Source organism: Lycium barbarum, chromosome 10 (assembly GCF_019175385.1).
Source record: "Lycium barbarum isolate Lr01 chromosome 10, ASM1917538v2, whole genome shotgun sequence".
Classification (NCBI taxonomy): domain Eukaryota; kingdom Viridiplantae; phylum Streptophyta; class Magnoliopsida; order Solanales; family Solanaceae; genus Lycium; species Lycium barbarum.
Genome location: NC_083346.1, coordinates 35,922,141 through 35,942,783, shown reverse-complemented (window position 1 = coordinate 35,942,783; position 20,643 = coordinate 35,922,141). Strand labels below are relative to the sequence as shown.

Below are 20,643 nucleotides of genomic sequence, written 5' to 3'. Positions count from 1 at the left end.
GTTCTATGTAAATTTAAAGACATTTTTAGTTGTTATAATTCTTTTATTTGATTATTTGATGTTCAACAAACAAAATTTTGTTTTGTAAAAAATTTGTTTTGTAACTGAAGTGTTTTGCCACCGCGTGAAGCGCGGACCAATTTACTAATATATGTATAATATATTATTTTATTCTTGAAATCACAACTTCTCCTCTAAAGAAGAATCAAGATAGGTGCTCAAGGAGAATGCTAGTAAAGCCTTTGTTTTGGGCCTCGAAAATTTTACGATCCCAAAAGATTTTTATAATAAATTTTATGATTTTATTTTTCCTTAGAAAATATTGAAATTTGTTGGAAAATTATAAAAAAAGGAAATAAAGATTGCCTACTTTTTAACTATAGAGATATGTTTGAATTTTGAATTAAACTATTCAAATCTTAAATGTTAATAACTAAAGTTTTATATACAAAATATAACGTAACGTATTACAAATATATGACAAACATGTTATGAAATTGAAATAATTCTTACCAATATAACTAATAATATTACTGTAATATATTTGTCACGAACTTAAAGACTTTATATATTGTAAAATACGACATTATAAACAGCACTAGTCTCATGAGGCCCGTGCTAAGCCCGGGGCCAGCTCCAAATATAACAAAGTAATATTTTAATTGGCAGAATGGGGCGGAACCGGTTGAAGAATCATCAACTCAAAAAAAAAGGGTAAAAAAGGGGATAGCAGGTTCGGAAGACTAAGCTTCAGTCACCAAACTCCGTGGCAGAAGCAGAAGCGGGATAGAGGACAAGTTCTTCTACTCCTCTTTCAGCTCTGTAAAAGTAAAAGAACCCCTTATTTAATTATATATTATATAAGCAACCACTTCTTGAACAACCTATTTCCTATTCATACGACAACAACACGGAAATATAATTTATGTCGGTACAATTAAACTTCAAATAAGTATATTTTCAATATATAAAACTAAAACTTTCATTTCACTCCTTTAATATTTTAACTTTTATTTTGATGAAATTATTTACTTCAAATTAAATGTAGAGCCATAATTTGAAATATATGAGTTTCGAATCCTAATTTTTTAAGTTATTTAGTTCTAAATTAATAATTTATACAAATTTGATGAACTTTTAAGACAAATACAGAATTTGAACCAAAGTGCTACCAAATCCGATCAAATCGGTAGCTGACACTCTAATTCCACCCTACTTCAAACTCATTTTGTGTTTAAAAGATTAATTTTAGTTAATCAAACAAGAGATTTTAAAGATAACCCGATGTTGACTGATAATATTGTCTTCATTTTCAACATTATATGGCATCATTTAATAATTTTTGCACTAATCTTGGTAACACATATGAACTCATTAAAGTATAACTATAAAGTAAAAAGAAATGCCTACATATGAGCAAAAGAATTTTCAGAAATTCTCAAATTTCCTGAGAATTTCATAATACAAGTATAAAGTAAAAGAAATCCTTACATGTAAAAATCTATAATAAATAACAAATGAAAAAGAAGAAAACAAAGAGTAACAAGAAGCAAGAATATCTAGCGAAGAAATGACTAATTTTTAGGTTAATACATAAGATCAATAGAAGAAAGTAACAGGGAAAATAAAGTGCAGCGGATGGAGCTGTTCCTCCCTTAATCAGGGGTCTCGGGTTCGAACTTGAGTATGAGAAACTCCTAGGGAACGCTTCCCCCGATTGGGCCCTATGCGATGCGAATCTGGATTAGGCGAGCTCTAATGCGGGTACCGAATATCGGATAGAACAGGTAAATAAAGCAGAATGTTCGCTAACTTTTAAAAAGTAAACCATAAGAACAAAAAATAAAATTGACTTTAAAAAATAAAATCCGGACCTAGAAGTAATTAATTGAAAAGTTTGACATTTTTTGGGAAAGTTTTGTGAGGACTACAAAAGCTCTTTTGTTATCCCTTTTAGATAATAGTATAATGTACGATAAAGGTTAGGAAAATTATCGATAAATTTATATAAATTTCCATCTGGCAACTTAAGTTTGTATAAAACTCAACAACAACTCCATCTCTTTTAGGAAAACCAAACCAAATATTATCGGATTTTAAAGAATTTAAAATCAAAATAAATCAACTCCAAATAACTGTCAATTTATTTATTCAATTTGAGTCTATTTGCAACCTGAATTAATTTAATTTTAACCAAATTGTAAACACCGCTAGTGCTGACTCATGAAGGTCTGGGAGACACCCTTATAATTTTTTCTTTTTTGGTTAAGCACCCTTATAAATTACCAGGTTCTCATTTTCTAATTAGAAGGGAAATAAAGAATTGAAGAGGAGGAAAATTAATTTTTCTTTTCACAGAGGAAAAAAAGAAGAAGAGAAATGATAGACTATTTGGGGGAGGGTAGAAAGAGAAAGAGAGAGAGAGAGTGATGGTGGAGGTGGGGTCCACAGCTCCATATGTCAAACAATAGCTAGCCTCACTCAAGTATGACATGGTGTGCCTCAAACACCATAAAATTTTAAGGGTATTCTTGAGCCAACTTATAAGTTGAGAGTATTTCTAGACAAATAGGTGGATGAAGGGTATTTATGAACTAGTTCTCATACGTTAGGGATATTTTTTATCCTTTTTCATTATTTAAATACATCCAACTTACTTCATCCAATTTGAAATATCTTAGAAACAGCAATTTAGATGACCAAACTAGATTTTATACAAGCAAAGCTCCATTTTTTTCTCCAAACAAACGCTACATGGCCGAACAGGGTAAAACTGCTAAAAGTGTTTTTTGCTGTAGGCTGGGAATACATATGTAGTTGTCATAACTTCTGTGTGAAAAAGATTAATATTTCATATTTCACGGGCCATTTACATTTTAGTATGAAGTAAAATACTTTCAAGAAAAAAAAAATCCGAAATATTTTTCCATAAGAAATTTTGTATCACTCTACAACACTAAAATTTAGAAACTATTTCAAATGGGCAATTGGAGAAAAATACAAGGAAGGTCGCACACTTTTCTTCTTTTGATGGCCAAAGTGACTTACTCCCTCAGTTTCAATTTATGTGAACCTATTTCCTTATTAGTCAGTGCCAAAAAGAATGACTTTTTTCTATATTTGGAAACAATTTACCTTTATGCAATGATTTATATCCACACAAAATATATGTGACTCATTTTACACTACAAGTTTAAAAGTCTTCTCTACTTTCTTAAACTCCGTGCCCAGTCAAATGGGTTCACATAAATTGAAACAGATGGAGTATTTTTTTCATACCGTCTCGTTTCATTTGCATTCAGTTAATCAAAATTTGTACGATATTTGACCTCGTATGGGTAGACTTTGCATATAAGCTGTTTAATATGATGAAAACAAAAGACAATTAAAAATGGAAAATAATGCACATTACCTTTTTTTTTTTTTTTTATGAAGTATTAGTATTATCGGTAGCGTTTCCAAAAATACAATTAAAAAAATATAATAATAAGTGTGATAGCAACAACAAATGTATTATTTCTACACACATAAGATATTGGTCATATCACTAGTGCTATGCCAATTGGAAAAGACATGTAGACATTGGTTAAGACAAAGCTTAGTAGGCGTTTGGCTATACAAACCAAATATTTTTCACTTTATTTGGTATAATTAAGTTGAAGTTGAAGATGGAGTTGTGTTTGGTTATACTTTTTGAAAAGAATATATGGTTGTTTGAATGTACTGAAACTCTGAAAGTGAAAAAAGTGAAGGAAAATAAATAAATAAATAAATAAATAAGGTTTTAAGTGTTTTCCAAATTTCAAATACAATTTCAAGATGTATTTGAAATTTTTTCAGGGCCAAATGCTGATTTTCAAATAAATTTAATGCATATCTTGGATAGAGAGGAAACAATATTTTAGTGTGTACAAGTAGAACTTTGAACGATACAGATAATTTATTTCAAAAAGGGTTTGTAATAAATTTAAATCAGAAAACAGAGATAACGTGGAGGAATTTTCTCATTCTAAAGTATACGTTTGACAATTTGTTTTTTATTCCCTCTGGAATAAGAAAGAAAGGGATATAAATGAAATGAAGGTTTAATAATTATGAGGTAGAGTAATTAAGGTGCAAGAAGATGGGAAGAATAACAATGTTCGCGATGAGATTCTTTGCATTGTCTTGCCTTGTGGGATCACTCGTTATCCTTCTTACTAGCTCTCATTTCACATCTTGTGAGCGTTTTCTCTATTCAGACTATCAGGTTAATGATATTAAGTTTACCCAATTATCACGTTTATATGTAAGTTCTCTCTTTTTTATTTTAACTTTTCTTCCTTTTATTTGATTGAATGATCAAACAATGGGTTGTTTAACTTGAAGTCTATACGTTTAGGTGTTAAACATCAAAAACTGAAATTGAAGTATGGTTAATTGACTATAACCTGTTCGGCCAAATTGTTGAAATCGGTTTATTTTGAGAAGTACTTAAAATGTTGTATTTTAATCAAAAATTCTTTTTGAAACTTTGAAAGAGTAGCAACTTGTGTTTAGTTAAATGATCATTGAGAAGTACTTTGTTTCAATAAAAATGACCTTTAAGTGTCAAATTACGAAAAAACAGAAGTTTTAGCTTAATATGGTAAATATGAACTTTTTGATATGCGTAATCTTGCCCTAAAATAATCAAAACAGTTATTTTTGGGAGATATTACATTTTTTAGCTTCTTCTACAAATTAAAAGCATTTCTTTTTCACAATAACGCCATAAGCTTGGCTAAACACTTTTATTTTCTAGAATATTTTTTTTTAAAATAAAACGTTAACATTTCATATTCAGAAGCTTAGCCAAACAGGTTACGAATGCGATAAAAAGTCATACTAGTATAAATAAAAGCTTTCAGGTTAAACTTGGGAGATTTTGATTGCAATCCAACTTCTCCACCGCTGATTATTAATTCCAGCCGCTAGTGCGCTTGTTTTCATGACTTTTTTATACGCCTTATAAATATTTTGAATTGTTAATTATTGTGACTTATAATACCTTTTACATATAAATTTTATTTTAAAAAATTTAAAGATTCCATAGCCGAATTCACGGTCAAAATTAAAAGTTTCAGCTCTCGAAATCCGAAAGGTGCCACATAAATTGAAACAAAGGAAGTAATTCTCTATATTATAGGAAGCGTTTTTTACTCTGCCCATTAATTATGATATATAATTTATGGTAATTGCAGTTATATGCTGGTTAGTATTGGCGTGGGAATTGCATATAATCTCTTCCAAACTGCACTATCTCTAAGCATTGGAGTCAGTTTGCTGGATTTATTTGGTGACATGGTAAGTTAAACTAAGGTCATATTGAAAGGTCATATTGAAGCTCCCCTTGTCATTTCTTGTGTTTAAGATTATATTGCTAATTGAAGCTCTCTATCCTCAATCTCAGTATATAAAAATGTTTACCCCGAATTTAGGTAATCAATTTAATTTGTAAGTGAGGTATAGAATATGTGGATAAACTTTAATCTATTTTTGGTTTATGTGGAATATATATATGGATTCGTGTGCAATGGTATGTATATATGAGTATATGTGTTAATAACTTGAATAAATACGTAAATATTGATGATTAAGCTAAGAATATATTGAATGAATAAACCCAACTCCACTAGTTCAGACCAGAAAATGAGAGAGAGAGAAAGCTTCAATGTATATATTTTCTATTACAATGTTATAGATCTCAAAAAGCCAACCCTCAAAAGTAGGGAGATGCCCCTTATTTATAGTTTTGCCTTATGGGCCTTGCATACAACATAAAACCCTTTTAGAATAAAGAAAACCCTAAAAGGATAAGGTTGGGCCGTACGGTCTGACACCCGTACAGCTGTCGGTACAATGTGACAGAACGGTCTTGACGCGTGACAATTTTGTAACTGATTAACCGGACTAACGGCCACGATCAACTCGGTCATGGAGAAACCGGACTACACGATTAACTCGGTCATGGAGAAACCGGACAGGTTGTGATGCGGAGTTTGGTCCGGAGATACCGGACTAAATAGATTTGCTTCACTTTTCTCATATCAGCCGCAGCTAGTGCAATTCCACCAGTTCGAAGGAAATACTCGATACTCATGCCTGTCTCTTCTTATCCCCGGTCCCTGGTCTCACCGGTTTTGCATACATCCGGTTTTTACCGTATACAGATAGTCCCCACACTTCCCGGACCGTAGTTTTACCGGAGTAACGGGAAGTGGATGAGTCACCAAACCGACGTTTTCATAAGCTCGTTCTTATCTTTTCATTTTGGCGGGAACAGTTATGTCACGTCCCTCTGCCATCAGCCACGTGTCTCATCCCGAACGGCCAACTTTGGTAACTGTCGTAACGCACGTCGTTTCAAATCACGTTTCATTAATTGTTAGACACGTGGCATCCCCCGGTTGGCCAACCTCTGCAACCGCTACAGTTACCACGCCTATATAAAGCCATGCACCCCTTCATTTCACCATTTTACTTCTTCACTTCCTCACTTCTTCACTTCTGATCATCTTCATCTCATATTTTCTGCTGATTTCAACCGTTTTCATCCCTCTTGATTGTAAGAAAACCAACTTTTCCAACCTTTCCTCTGTTGTTTTTCGATTGAAAGTGTTGCTTTGTTTCTTCTCACTTTGCCATTTTGAATTTTTTCAACTGTTTCTTCTCCCTCTCTTATTTTTTAACTTGTTTCTTCCTCCCTATCGAATTCACCAAATCTCCTTTTCCACATCTTCAAAATGTCTGCCAACACCGAAACCACCTCCCAGTATGTTCCCTCGGTTTCTTCTCAAGGAGCCGAGCCAACTTCACAACCCAAGGGAAAAATCATCGTTGAACCTACTGCCTTGGACATAGTACCGTTCAAACCCAACTACAACAAAGAATTTGAAGTCGAGAAGCCTTCTCTGGTTGCGGATAGGGGGTTCGATGTAAGGCGATATCCTTCGTCCATTACCGAGGATAAACTCGACCAAGTCCGGGCTGATTGCGGATGGGATAACCGTCCGGTGCAAGTGTTCGCCCTCGGTCCTGACGAGTCCATCACCGATCATAGTAAAGGCTTCTTGTATGTTTACACCTATCCCTTCACACTCAGGCTCGACCCCCCAATTAACCCGGTTATTTTGGATATGTGCCGGACATACAACGTGACCTTGGCCCAAATTGGTCCGATAATCTGGAGGACCGTGGCCTGCCTCCGGATGTTGTCCAACAACATAAATAGGGAATTTACGATGACACACTTCATCCGTTTATACTCCTCGAGGTTGTTCCAAGGGGGTGTGATAAAGCTCACCAAGCGAGGCCGACACCCGATCTTTTCGAAGATGGACGAAGACAGACCGTGGTTGGTTAGAACGCTACGTCTGGGTGAGGACCGCGGACATTATTCTGGCCGACTATATGCCCTTCCCGGAGAGGTGGAACAATAATCGTAAGTTCCTCCGTTCTTCCTTTAACTATCCTTTGATACTTTGTCAAATACTTTCTCCCTAGAATTAATACGATTTCTTCTCCGCTTTCTTTATATCAGCCGTAGCATGGATACCTCCGGCCGTCCGGAATATGAATGAATGGGTCGGGGCACTCCTCAGCCAACACACCCATGAAGCACGGACGTGGGGGAACCTATCACGTGGCCAATGGGTTGCTCAAAACCACGGTAATGCTCCGCTTGAGCTGGAATATATCGTCTCTTCTACATTTTTTTTTAACAACCTCTTCGGTGCTCAGGTTTACCCAGAGGCTCGGTGGAGCCAAGGCCGGAGCCAGTAGCTGAGCCAGCTGTGCCGGCACCTGAATTTGATTCAGCGGTGACATCCCGCATCATTGCTGCTGCCAATAAAAGGCGGAGAAAGCCCTCGGACAAAGGGCAGAAATCGAAGAAAAGGGCAAGGAGCGTCGTTCAGACTCCAAGAGATGAAACATAGCTTGATTTAATTATTCGAAGGGTCGGTGTGGCCCCCTCCGTCGAGTCTGTTCCGGAGGAAGAAGCCTCCGTTCGGCCATTTCCTTCAGCCGGGGAAGGACCTTCAGCTCCGGCTCTGCACACAGGTGGGGAAGAAGTTCTATACCCGACTCCTCTAAGGTCAATTGAATATGTTGACATTTCAGGTGATGCTTCATCTGAGGAGACTCCCCTGCAAAGGACTAGAAGATCCGGGCTCGACTCGAATGCTGAGGCCGAACAAAGAGCTGAGCCGGTCCCTGAGACCGAGGCTCCACTGGATACCGGCTCACTACCCGCTGGGGACCCAGCTATAACATCCGAGGTACCTGCTCCTACCGAGGCTGCTGGTGCTGTTCGGGCTTCCCCAACTCCAGCTTCGAGGTCGGATAACTTTGATGATATGTTCTCGGATACTCCTCCTACAACCGGGGAAGCTGCCGGTTTCGGACATCTCCCTATCCCTCGAGTCACGAGGGTAGCTAGCCGGGCCACCGATACTGGTTCAAGAGATAGCCTGGTGCGTATCTTCCCGGCCCCGAGTGTGGAACCTAGAAGGACAAGATCGGTCGTGGTTACCGTCCCCGAGGACTGCAGTTTTTTGTCGCGTCCTGTGAGAGTTGCAAGCTATCTGAGGCCCCTCGTCTCGGACTCGGATAAGCGGAAGATGACCGGAGTCCCTTGGCAGAGTCTCATTAACGAGGGCATGCACGCGGGCAGCCGAGTAAGCTTATCAGCCTATCCTTCCATAATTTAGTGTGAATTTTACCTTCTCGTTTATCCAAGTTTAACTTCTCGTTTCTTTCACAGAGTGTGGTGCTCGTCAATGAGGCCTTCATCCATGCTCAGCAAGAGGTTGACGACCTTAAGGACCACCTGGATGCCCAAGGTCGGGAACGGAGAAGTTCCAGCACCTTTTGCAAGTGAAGGAGGATCAATTGAACCGAGCAGCTGCCCTTTCCAACCTTCAACCCGAGCTCGAAGCAGCGATGGCCGAAAATGTTCGATTAAAGGATGAATTGGCCGGAATGGTCGAAAAGAACCGACTCCTGGAAGCGAACAAGGTCGGCCTTAGCCAAGATAATGCTCATTTTTCTTCGAGGCTTGGTGAACTCGAGGCCACTATCTCTCAACTTCGGAGAGAGCTTGACTCGGTCAAGACTGATGCTGTGAACATGGCTGAGAGGCATCGGTTGCTTGAATCCGAGAATGTTGTGTACAAGGACAAGTTGAGGGTATTTTTGTAGAAAGCCGAGGATAGGGCCCGGATATGCGACGAGCTCAAAACCAAATTCGAGGAGACAGCCGAGGCCAATGACCTCATGAAGGCCGAGCTCGATTCGGCTACTCAAGTTCAAAGAATCCTCGATGTCGAGAGATCCGAATTGGTGGACAAATTGGCCCGGGCTGAAGCCGACTTGGCAGAAGCCCTTAAGAATGTGGAGGCTATCGAGGCTCATACCACGATTGCGGTGGAGTATGAGCGGTGGAAGTCCCGGAGGGCCACCCTCGAGCAAGCTCAACAAGGTTTTGGGGACCTCCCGGCCCTGATACTTTTAGCCAAAAAGACCGAGGAAAAAGCCAAGAGAGCCCTCGATACCGATTCCGAGCGGACAGTATCTGAGCGTTCCGGTTCCAGCTACACCGGATAGATCAGGGCCTGTACTTAGCCTTTATTTGCCTTTGCCTTTTTGGCTTGTTTTTTGTTTTTTAACTTCGTAGGAATTTCAGGTGTAAAAAACCTTACATATATGAAATGTGCATTTTCCTTGCTGATTTTCTTTATTCTTTAATCTGTGTTTATTATGACTTTTGCTCGGATCCATTTTTCCGGATTATGCCTCGATGTTGGCTTTCCACTTCGTCCGGTATATTTTGTCCGGGGATTGATCGAGTGGTTTGCCCGTGGGACTTATTTATGCTCTGTGAATTCAGACGTCTCCGAATCACATTAGGCATTTTAGGGCCGATATTTTTCGACAGGTCACCTATCGTGGATTAGGTTCGGACACCTGAATCCCAGCCTTAGCGAATTTTGATATAGCAGTCCCCATTCGGGGGTATTTAAAGATTTTGGCTTGGTTCAGTGCGGCCTTATTGCCTTTGTCGAATTTCGACTATAGTCCCCGGTGTACGGTATTTGGATAAAATGATGCCGAATTTCGACGGTAATCACCGAGGGTAGGGTGTTTAACAAGAAGACGTATCCGAAATGCAATAATCTGAATTTTCAGTAATCTTTATATTGCAAGTATTTGCACGTACATGATATGAGGACTTTGTCCGTTTCCTTCTGTTTTTGTCGTAGCGAATACTAAATGGACACGATTCGTTCTGATCGTTTGGTCCTTACATCAAAACCTAATACAGAAGGTCCGGTTATGGACGAGAACTTCCTCGGGGTAATGCCCAACAACGTTCTCCTGCTTTGTTGAGCTGCTTCGTTTTTTATTCACCGGGGTAAGCCTTGATGTGGGTATAGTAGTCCCCTAGTGTTTATCCGAGCTGCATGGTCGGGTAAGCACTATCAAGTCCCCACTCGTAGGGTATACCCCCGAGTTTCTGAACACTTGTCCTCGTTTCTATCAAGTAACACGCTGTACTTGTTGCCTCATTAAAAAACTTGTCAGAAAACCCATTTCGGGACAAAACCGTACTAAGGAAAAGAGTGCAACACGTGTTTCTAGACCTAACACCTAACTTCATCCGGTACTCGACTTCCTGCAAAAAGAAAGGTTAACAAAAAACAAAAACGAGGGTAGTCGTCCGTACCTTAGCAGTAGTATTTCTTCAAATGAACTACATTCCAGTTGTTACACAACCGTTGTCCGTCCATGGCCTCCAGCTGATACGACCCTTTACCCGTTATTCCTGTTATCTTATACGACCCTTCCCAGTTTGGCCCCAACTTTCCGTCGTTGGGATTTTTGGTGTTCAAAGTAACTTTCCGAAGCACCAAGTCCCCGACTTGGTAATGTCAAAAATTGGCCCTCCGGTTGTAGTACCTTTCCATTCTGCTTCTGGGCTCCAATTCGGACTAACGCGTTTTCGCGAAGTTCATCCGTGAGGTCGAGTCTTATGGCCATGGCCTCCTCGTTTGACCCACCGGTGGCGTATCCGAATCGGAGACTCGGTTCACCAACTTCTACGAGGATGAAGGCTTCGGCCCCGTAGACCAGCGAGAAAGGTGTTTATCCCGTGCTTGATTTTGATGTGGTTCTGTAAGCCCACAATACCTCCTGCAGCACCTCTCTCCAGTGATGCTTCGCCGTGTCAAGTCTTTTTCTTAGATTTTGAATTATTGTTTTATTCGTGGATTCTGCCTGTCCGTTTGCACTTGGGTGATACGGAGTTGATACAATTTTCTTGATCTTCAACCCCTCGAGGAAATCATTGACTTTGCCGCCAATAAACTGAGGACCGTTATCACAAGTTATCTCGGCTAGGATGCCGAAACGGAAAATAATGTGGTCCCATATGAAGTCAATAACCTCCTTTTCTCTAATCTTTTCGAAAGCCTGCGCTTCAACCCACTTGGAGAAATAGTCAGTCATTAACAAAATAAAACGGGCCTTACCTGGTGCCCATGGTAGTGGACCAACAATGTCCATTCCCCACTTAATTAAGGGCCAAGGCGACACCACTGAGTGTAGCAACTCCCCGGGTTGGTGAATCATTGGGGCATGTCTCTGACACCCATCACATTTCCGGACAAAATTCTTTGAATCCTCCTCCATCCGGTTCCAATAATAACCAGCTCTGATAATTTTTCGGACTAAGGCCTCTGCACCGGAGTGATTTTCGCAGGTCCCCTCGTGGACTTCTCTCATCACATACTCGATTTCTGCGGTACCCAAACACTTAGCCAAGGGCCCGAAGAAAGACCGTCGATACAATTGGTCGTCCACTAGGCAGAACCGTGCTGCTTTTGTCCTTAGTGACCGTGATTCTTTTGGGTCACTTGGAAGCTTTCCATCTTGCAAGTAGTCGATGTATTTGTTGCGCCAATACCAAGTTAGCCCCATCGTGTTTATTTCAGCATACCCGTTTTCTATCGCCGAGTTCATCAAGTGCACTATAGTGTCGGGGTTGATTTCTTCCCCTTCGACTGAAGAGCCCAAATTGGCCAATGCGTCGGCCTCGCTGTTCTGCTCCCGGGGTACATACTGCACGGTCCACTCTCTAAACCGGTGTAGTATCACTTGGATTTTCTCCAGATACTTTGGCATTCGCTCATCCTTGACCTCGAAGACGCCATTCACTTGATTAACGACCAAGAGAGTCGCATTTTGCTTCGATTATTTCGGCCCCCATACTCCGAGCTAATTCCAAACCTGCAATCATAGCCTTATACTCGACTTCATTGTTAGTAAACTTAATAGTTCTAATCGACTGTCGAATGGCATCCCCAGTGGGAGTTTTAAGGACGATTCTTAGCCCGGAACCTTTGAGGTTCGAGGCCCCGTCCGTGTGTAACGACCAAATACCCGAAGCCTTTCCTGAGGTTAGCAAAAGCTCTTTTTCAACCTCGGGGACCATAGCCGGGGTAAAATCTTCCACACAATCGGCTAATATTTGGGACTTAATGGCCGTTCGGGGTTTATATTTGTAATCATATCCACTAATCTCTACGACCCATTTGGTTAGTCTACCCGACAATTCCGGTTTATGCATGATGTTCTTTAGAGGGTAAGTAGTCACTACACATATCGGATGGCATTGAAAGTAGGGTTTGAGTTTTCTAGAAGCACTTACCAATGCCAATGCCAACTTTTCAAGGTGGGGATAACGGGTATCCGCATCCCCTAAAGTTCTACTCACATAATGTATAGGGAATTGCGTACCTGATTCTTCTCGGACCAAAACACCACTTACCGCTACTTCGGATATGGCAAGGTAGGGAAACAACTATTCGTCCGCTTTCGGTGTGTGCAGTAGAGGTGGGCTGGACAAGTACCTTTTCAACTCTTGCAATGCTCTTTGGCATTCCGGTGTCCAAACGAAGTCATTCTTCTTCCTTAATAAGGAGAAGAAATGGTGACTTTTATCCGAAGACCTCGATATGAACCGCAATGCTCTTTGGCATTCCGGTGTCCAAACGAAGTCATTCTTCTTCCTTAATAAGGAGAAGAAACGGTGACTTTTATCCGAAGACCTCGATATGAACCGACTCAGCGTTGCTATTCTTCCGGTAAGTCTTTGCACTCTTTTGACGTTATTTACCACCTCAATATCCTCGATAGCTTTGATCTTGTCCGGGTTAATCTCAATTCCCGGTTGGACACCATGAAACCCAAGAACTTGCCCGACCGGACACCGAAGGCACATTTCTCCGGGTTAAGCTTCATGTTGTATTTACGAAGTACATCGAAGGTTTCCTGCAAATGTTTTAAATGGTCCTTTGTTTCCAGGGACTTGATAACCATGTCATCAATATAAACTTCCATTGTTTTTCCCATCTGTTTTTCGAACATCCCATTAACTAAGTGTTGGTAAGTTGCACCGACATTTTTTAATCTGAAGGGCATGATATTGTAACAGTAAGTTCCGTACCGGGTAATAAAGGATGTTTTCTCTTGATCCTCCGGGTGCATCCGGATTTGGTTATACCCGGAGTAAGCGTCGAGAAAACTCAACATCTCATGCCCGACCGTCGCATCGATCATTCTATCGATGTGAGGCATCGGAAGTGAATCCTTCGGGCATTCTTTGTTTAAATCCTTATAATCAACGCACATTCTAAATTTATTACCTTTTTTCGGCACCACCACTACGTTAGCTAGCCAATCCGGGTATTTTACCTCTCGAATATAGCCTATTTTCAAAAGCTTTGTTACCTCATCCTTTACGAAGGCGTGCTTTGGTTCTGCCATAGGCCTCCTCTTCTGCTTCACCGGGGGAAATCTCCCGTCGAGGCTGAGCTTGTGAGTTGTTACTTCCGGTGGCACACCTGTCATATCTATACGGGACCATGCGAAACAATCGACATTAGCTAGAAGAAACTTAATTAACTTGTTCCTGAGATCCTAGGTTAATCCCGTGCCCAGGTAGACCTTTCTATCCGGTAGATATTCGAACAAGATGACTTGCTCCAGCTCCTCCACTGTAGACTTGGTTGCATCGGAGTCATCCGACAAGATGAATGATCTGGGTACATTGAAATCATCTTCTTCATACCCAGAGTCTGTCCCCTGCTGCTCCGCTGTCGAACCCGTACACTTTAGTTGCTATTTAGAGTCCTTTCCACCGATTGACTCATCTTCTTTTGGATCCGGTTTTTTGGTAATGAGTGGAGCTTCCTCGACTGCGAACATCTCCCTTGCAGCGGGCTGTTCTCCTCGGATGGTTTTTACCCCCTTTGGTGTTGGGAATTTCAGCAGCTGATGTAATGTCGATGGGACAGCCTTCATGCTATGTATCCACGGCCTACCGAGTAAAGCATTATACTTCATGTCCCCTTCGATGACATAGAACACCGTCTGCTGAATGGTGCTGTCAATATTGACCGGCAAAGAAATATCCCCCTTCGTGGTTTCACTCGCCACATTAAACCCACTGAGCACTCGAGCCACCGGTACAAACTGATCGAGTAGTCTCAGTTGTTCGACCACTCTTCACCGGATGATGTTGGCCGAGCTACCTGGGTCAATCAAAATACGCTTGACTTGTGATTTAAAAATAAGAACAGAATTTACCAAAGCATCGTTGTGCGGTTGAATGATGCCTTCTGCATCTTCATTGCTGAAGGAGACGGTACCCTCGGGCACATAATCTCGGCTCCGCTTCTCGCGTACAATGGAGATCTTTGTCCGTTTCATCACCGGCCCTCGAGGGGCGTCTGTACCACCGATTATCATGTTGATTACATACTGAGGTTCCACTGGTTCAGCCCGTTTGTGGGATTCCTTTTCCTTGTAATGGCTTTTAGCTCGTTCACTCAGGACCTCTCGAAGGTGGCCATTTTTCAGTAGCCGAGCCACCTCCTCCCTCAATTGGCGACAGTCTTCAGTTCTGTGCCCATGAGTTCCGTGGTACTCACACATCACGTTCGGGTCCCGTTGACCGGGATTTGATCTCCATGGTCTCGGCCATCTTGCTTCGGCGATACGACCTATGCCGAGATGAGATCCGAGGTATTGATGCTGAAGTTGTACTTCGATATCCTCGGTAGGTCTTTGTTGGTAGCCGAGCTCCCGGCATCACTTCTAAATGACAGACCTCGACTGTTCGACGAGTGCTCAGTCCGTTTATCACCCCGATCGAAGATTTGACTAGGACCAACCCTCGATTTTTCCGACCTGAAGCTTGGCTTTTCTGAATGAGAGTACGACCAATACCTTTCCCTTGAGGGTCTTGACTCTGGCTCATAATTTTTTCTCGATCTTTCAGAGATTTTGCTCATATTTACGGGTCCCGGGGGGAGCTCGAGCTGGTCATCCTCTACCCAAATATTTGAGTCATACCTGTTATGAACATCAGCCCAAGTCACAGCTTCATATTCCAACAAGTTTTCTTTCAGCTTGAATGAGTCCGTCGAGCTTCGAGGATTAAGCCTTTTGGTAAAAGCTTGTGCAGCCCATTCCACCGGAACCGGAGGGAGCTCCATCCGTTCCCTTTGGAAACGATTCACGAACTCTCGTAGTAACTCATCATCCCTCTGGGCTATGTGAAAGATACCCGACTTCCGGGTCTGCACCTTCTTAGCCCCGGCATGGGCCTTGATGAACGCATCCGCTAGCATTTCGAAAGAAGTAATTGAATGCTCGGGAAGATGGTCATACCAAGTTAAAGCTCCCTTTGATAGGGTTTCCCCGAACTTTTTCAACAACACGGACTCAATTTCATCCTCTTCGACGTCATTGCCTTTTATGGCATAGGTGTATGATGTCACGTGCTCCTGTGGGTCCATTGTGCCGTTATATTTCTGGATATCCGGTATTTTGAACCTCTTCGGGATCAATTTCGGAGCCGCACTTGGAGGGAAAGGCATTTGGATATACCTCTTCGAGTCCGGTCCTTTTAGAATAGGCGGGGCCCCCGGGATCTGATCCACCCGAGAGTTATATGTTTCCACCCTTTTCTCAGTTGAGTCTACCCGCTTTGCCAATGTTTCGAGCATTCTCAGAACCTCTGTGGATGAACCAGCTCCTGACCCATTGCTTTCGACTATCCTTGTTTCATCCCTCCTGGGTGCGGCAACGCCCTTCGACCTCTCCGAGGCCTCTTTGTCGTCTTTGCTTTGCAGCTGGGCTATTGCGATTCCTTGTTCGGCAATGGCGGTTCTCTGTTCCTGCAACATTTCAAAAATTAATCGTAAATTAATCTCATCCGGGGTATCCGGTACTTTCCGGCTTTGTGCCCGGGGTAAAGTAATTGAATTGTGAGTATTTAAGGGATCAGTGTCCGGCTGGGTGGCATTCTCCTGGTTCACGGTGTTCTGCCGGTTGAGGCCTTCCTTCGAATCAACGGAATTTGGGTCGATGGGATCCGCTGGCAAGTCCCTTAACCCACTGTTCTCATTTTCGGCAACGATTTCGTTGTTAACATGACCAGATTGTCCACTGCTTGCCATTTGGTCCGTTTTCACAGAGATGAACAAAAGATTTTTTTTTAATCTAACGGGTAAGAGATAGAAGCCAAGATTAAAAGATCATTATTATCCTAGCCTCACGGTGGGCGCCAAACTGTTTACCCCGAATTTTGGTAATCAATTTAATTTGTAAGTGAGGTATAGGATATGTGGATAAACTTTAATCTATTTTTGATTTATGTGGAATGTATATATGGATTCGTGTGCAATGGTATGTATATATGAGTATATGTGTTAATAACTTGAATAAATACGTAAATATTGATGATTAAGCTAAGAATATATTGAATGAATAAATCCAACTCCACTAGTTCGGACCAGAAAATGAGAGAGAGAGAGAAAGTGTCAATGTATATATTTTCTATTACAATGTTATAGATGTCAAAAAACGTCAATGTACGGCTGTCGGTACAATGTGACAGAACGGTCTTGACGCGTGGCAATTTTGTAACTGATTAACCGGACTAACGGCCACGATCAACTCGGTCATGGAGAAACCGGACAGGCTGTGATGCGGAGTTTGGTCCGGAGATACCGGACTACACAAATTTGCTTCACTTTTCTCAGATCAGCCGCAGCTGGTGCAATTCCACCAGTCCGAAGGAAATACTCGGTACTCATGCCTGTCTCTTCTTATCCCAGTCCCCGGTCTCACCGGTCTTGCATACATTCGGTTTTTACCGTATACAAAAAAATGGTCAAATAAGTGGTTTTATGCCAATATGAACTGTTTATTTATCTTTATACCCCTCAAAATTGTGATTATCAACTCTTCACAACCATCGAACTTCTCAATTTCCTGCAACTCATCATGTGGAAGGGAAATAAATAACACAAGCCTTATGCACCTCTAGTTAAAAAAAGAAAACCGACTACTACAATGCTTTTAATTACCTGTTTCGATATCCTAATTGAAAAGTTTAACGATAATTGATAATACCCATCCACTTTTATTTTACAACTAGTGAATATATCCGCGCTTTGCGCGGTCGTTTTAGAAAATAAAAATATGATTAAATAATTTTATTATAATTTGCATAATTAAAATATATATCGTTGCTTTTCATTTTCCTCTCTATATTCCCCAAAGGTAACACTATTTGTTGTTCTTTAATGTAATACATATTAAAGGTTGATTGCTCTTTTATTGGGTTCTCCAGCCTTCATCAATTATAGACGTTACTGTCCTATCGTGTCATTTTTCAAAATTGGATGATATGTTATATCATATCGATAAAAATAATACTATCACGATAACAATTTCATTTAGAAAAAGATGAACTATAAAATTAAAATGAAGCTTTAGGAAACATTTATCATGGTTAGGAAGAAGACCCATGCTAATGACTCTTCACTATCCTCTCGTCATTTATTACAACTCTTTATTCATTATTGCCTTCACAATTCTTCATTATTCTCATTGACATTAATTTTATAGGGTAAACATTAAATTGTATTTTAACTCCATCATCATATTAATTTTTTATCAGAAAAACTGGATAAATAGACCCAAAAAAAAATTATATTATTGGCCCTAAAAAGGGGACACATCAACCTTGGCCATGGCAACAAATTGGTTTTGGACAACAGGATTCGTTCTCAAAACTAACTTGGTTTGGCTCTAATTAATTGCAAACAGTGCAGACGAAATAGGAACATCAAAGTGCCCCAGGGGATATATATATTTTTTTCTCCTTATAAGATCTGTCTTTGGTAATGAGACCTTCATACATGAATGTAACACTTTTCAAAAGAATTTTAAACAGTGTTATATCAACCACAACATCCTTACAATCTAAGCAGCCTACTCTATTAGTATGTCGATTCAGTGTTTAGGGACGAATCCACCGTTATGGTATACTTTTGTTACAGAGTATAAATTTGTAAAATAATTCATCAAAATTACAAAAACTATGAAAAGAACCTATTAACTTTAAAAATACAATGAGTTAATATGAAGAACCTTAAAAGACTGAACCATAGAGTTAAAATACTGAATTCACCTCTGCCGATGACAGAAGCAAAAGAAAACAAACTGTTGCATGAAATGGACATATGGAAAAGGTAAAAAATTGTTGACATAAAGAATGCTAGAATAGTTAAAGAGGAAAACTTACAATTTTATCAATGACGCGCAGGCTTTTATCGGAACAACTTCCCCACAATTGTTTCTGATAGAGGCATTGAATTTCTAATCGAAGAGACGACTGTTTCTTTAATTAGGTTCTCTAATGCAAGTAATGGTTTTTCTTTAATCATGGATTTTAGGCTTGTTTTTTCTTTTTGCAACATGTCTTTTGGATTCCTAACACAAACTGAGTAAAAAGAATGAGTGGAAAAATAAGATAAAAAGTTAAATAAATGAGAAAAAATATAACTGTGAATGCTAGCAGAGAGGTGTCATATCTTCCTCGAAAGCTTTATACACGACACCAACTGCCAAAAGAAAAAGGGAGATCAGAAATACACCAACTGCCAAAAGAAAAAGGGAGATCAGAAATACAATAGTAAAATTTTATCCAAATTTTTTTGATAATTTATTCAAGATCAGGACAACACATATTACTTAATTTTACAGAAAATACCTACTGCTGAAGCCTCTTTTTATTTTTCACTTCCTATAACAAACCAAGAAAATTAAAAATTCATAATTTATGAAATGATTGAAATTAAAAATACATTCTTTGCACCAAGTCTGCACCAAAAACATCAAATCCTGCACTCTTATATATCCATAATCCATGACTGCTCCTGTCCTTTCCTTTTCACTCCCTAAAACAAACCAAGAAAACTGAGATGGTTAAAATTACAAAATACATTCTTTGCACTAATTCTGCACCAGAAACATCAGTACCTTTACTTTTATATGTTCATGGCTGCTCCTGATTCGTTGTCCATGATAATTTGGTGGGTGTAGGCTGATCATTCTATTTACCTCTTCCTTATATTTCTACTCTTTAATTACCAGCACTTAATTAGTGTCAGAATAATGGGTGTAACTGTTAGGTGTTACTGTTAGAAGATAATAGAGGCTTGAAAATTGAAACTGACGTCTTTTTCTGTTCATTTGGTTAATTGCTTTGTACGTTAATTGAATGTTTTGAATGCAGAAAACTTTAATGCCTACTAAAATAAGATTAATAGGAAAATTTAGAAGAAAACCCCAAAAAATTGAGAAAAAAAGATAAATAACTTTCCTTGCTTTTGAGAGGTGCCACATCACCTTTCTCATTCCTAGCTTTATATTATATATATAGATTTTGGACACGATGGCAAAACGGTGAACAACAAGGGGTGCTTTGGTAGGATGTATTAGAGAAAATAATATATATATTAGCTTTGGTACTATTAATCCCTTGTTTGTTAGTGTTTGTCAACTAGTGTATAACTAATACACTCTATTCAGTACTACTCTTATACATAGCAAATCATGGTATTAACAATACAAGAGTTATTAATACATGGATAAGCATGATTAAAGACAACAATGCTCTTAGTACACCAAACCAAACAGTGAATAAGAAATAATCTCAGCATAACTAATCCCGGTATTACTAATATATCCTATGTCAGTACTATTTTTATACACCTTACCAAATTAAACGACGCCTAAGTATCATGACTAGATGACTTGCTCACTTTTTTTTTTGGCACATATGAAACAGGTAATATCAAATATATTAGTCTCAGGTGCAGCAGCAAGCTATGGTTTTACATTGGAGTTGGGTCGAACTAATGACCTACAACCTTCTAGTTTCTTCAACAAGATTTATATTTCTGCTGGTCTGTCTTTGGTGGCTACTCCCTTTACATTAATTTCTCTCATTTCTGCACATGCTGCACTTAGGTTTCCTGCTCAACCAAGGGAGTAATATAGTGTTCAAGATTATGTACATGTCTCATTTTCATTCAAAAGTATGTTTCTGTTTTAATTTGATTGAGAGTTTGTTGCTTTATTATGTACATGTCTCATTTTCATTCAAAAGTATGTTTCTCTTTTAATTTGATTGAGAGTTTGTTGCTTTTCTTCATGAGTTGATATGTGTTCTAAAATATCAACGAGACAGACATGTATTAT

At 39.7% G+C, this 20,643-nt stretch overlaps 1 protein-coding gene across 1 annotated transcript; it reads left to right on the top strand.

Annotated features, from left to right (window-relative positions):
* Nucleotides 1-4,123: 4,123 nt before the first annotated feature.
* Nucleotides 4,124-20,437, top strand: LOC132612932 (CASP-like protein 4D1). The gene is made up of 4 exons (XM_060327002.1): nt 4,124-4,280; nt 4,369-4,375; nt 5,223-5,325; nt 20,231-20,437. Exons 1-4 carry the CDS (start codon nt 4,124-4,126, stop codon nt 20,435-20,437), a joined length of 474 nt encoding a protein of 157 aa, XP_060182985.1.
* Nucleotides 20,438-20,643: the final 206 nt, after the last annotated feature.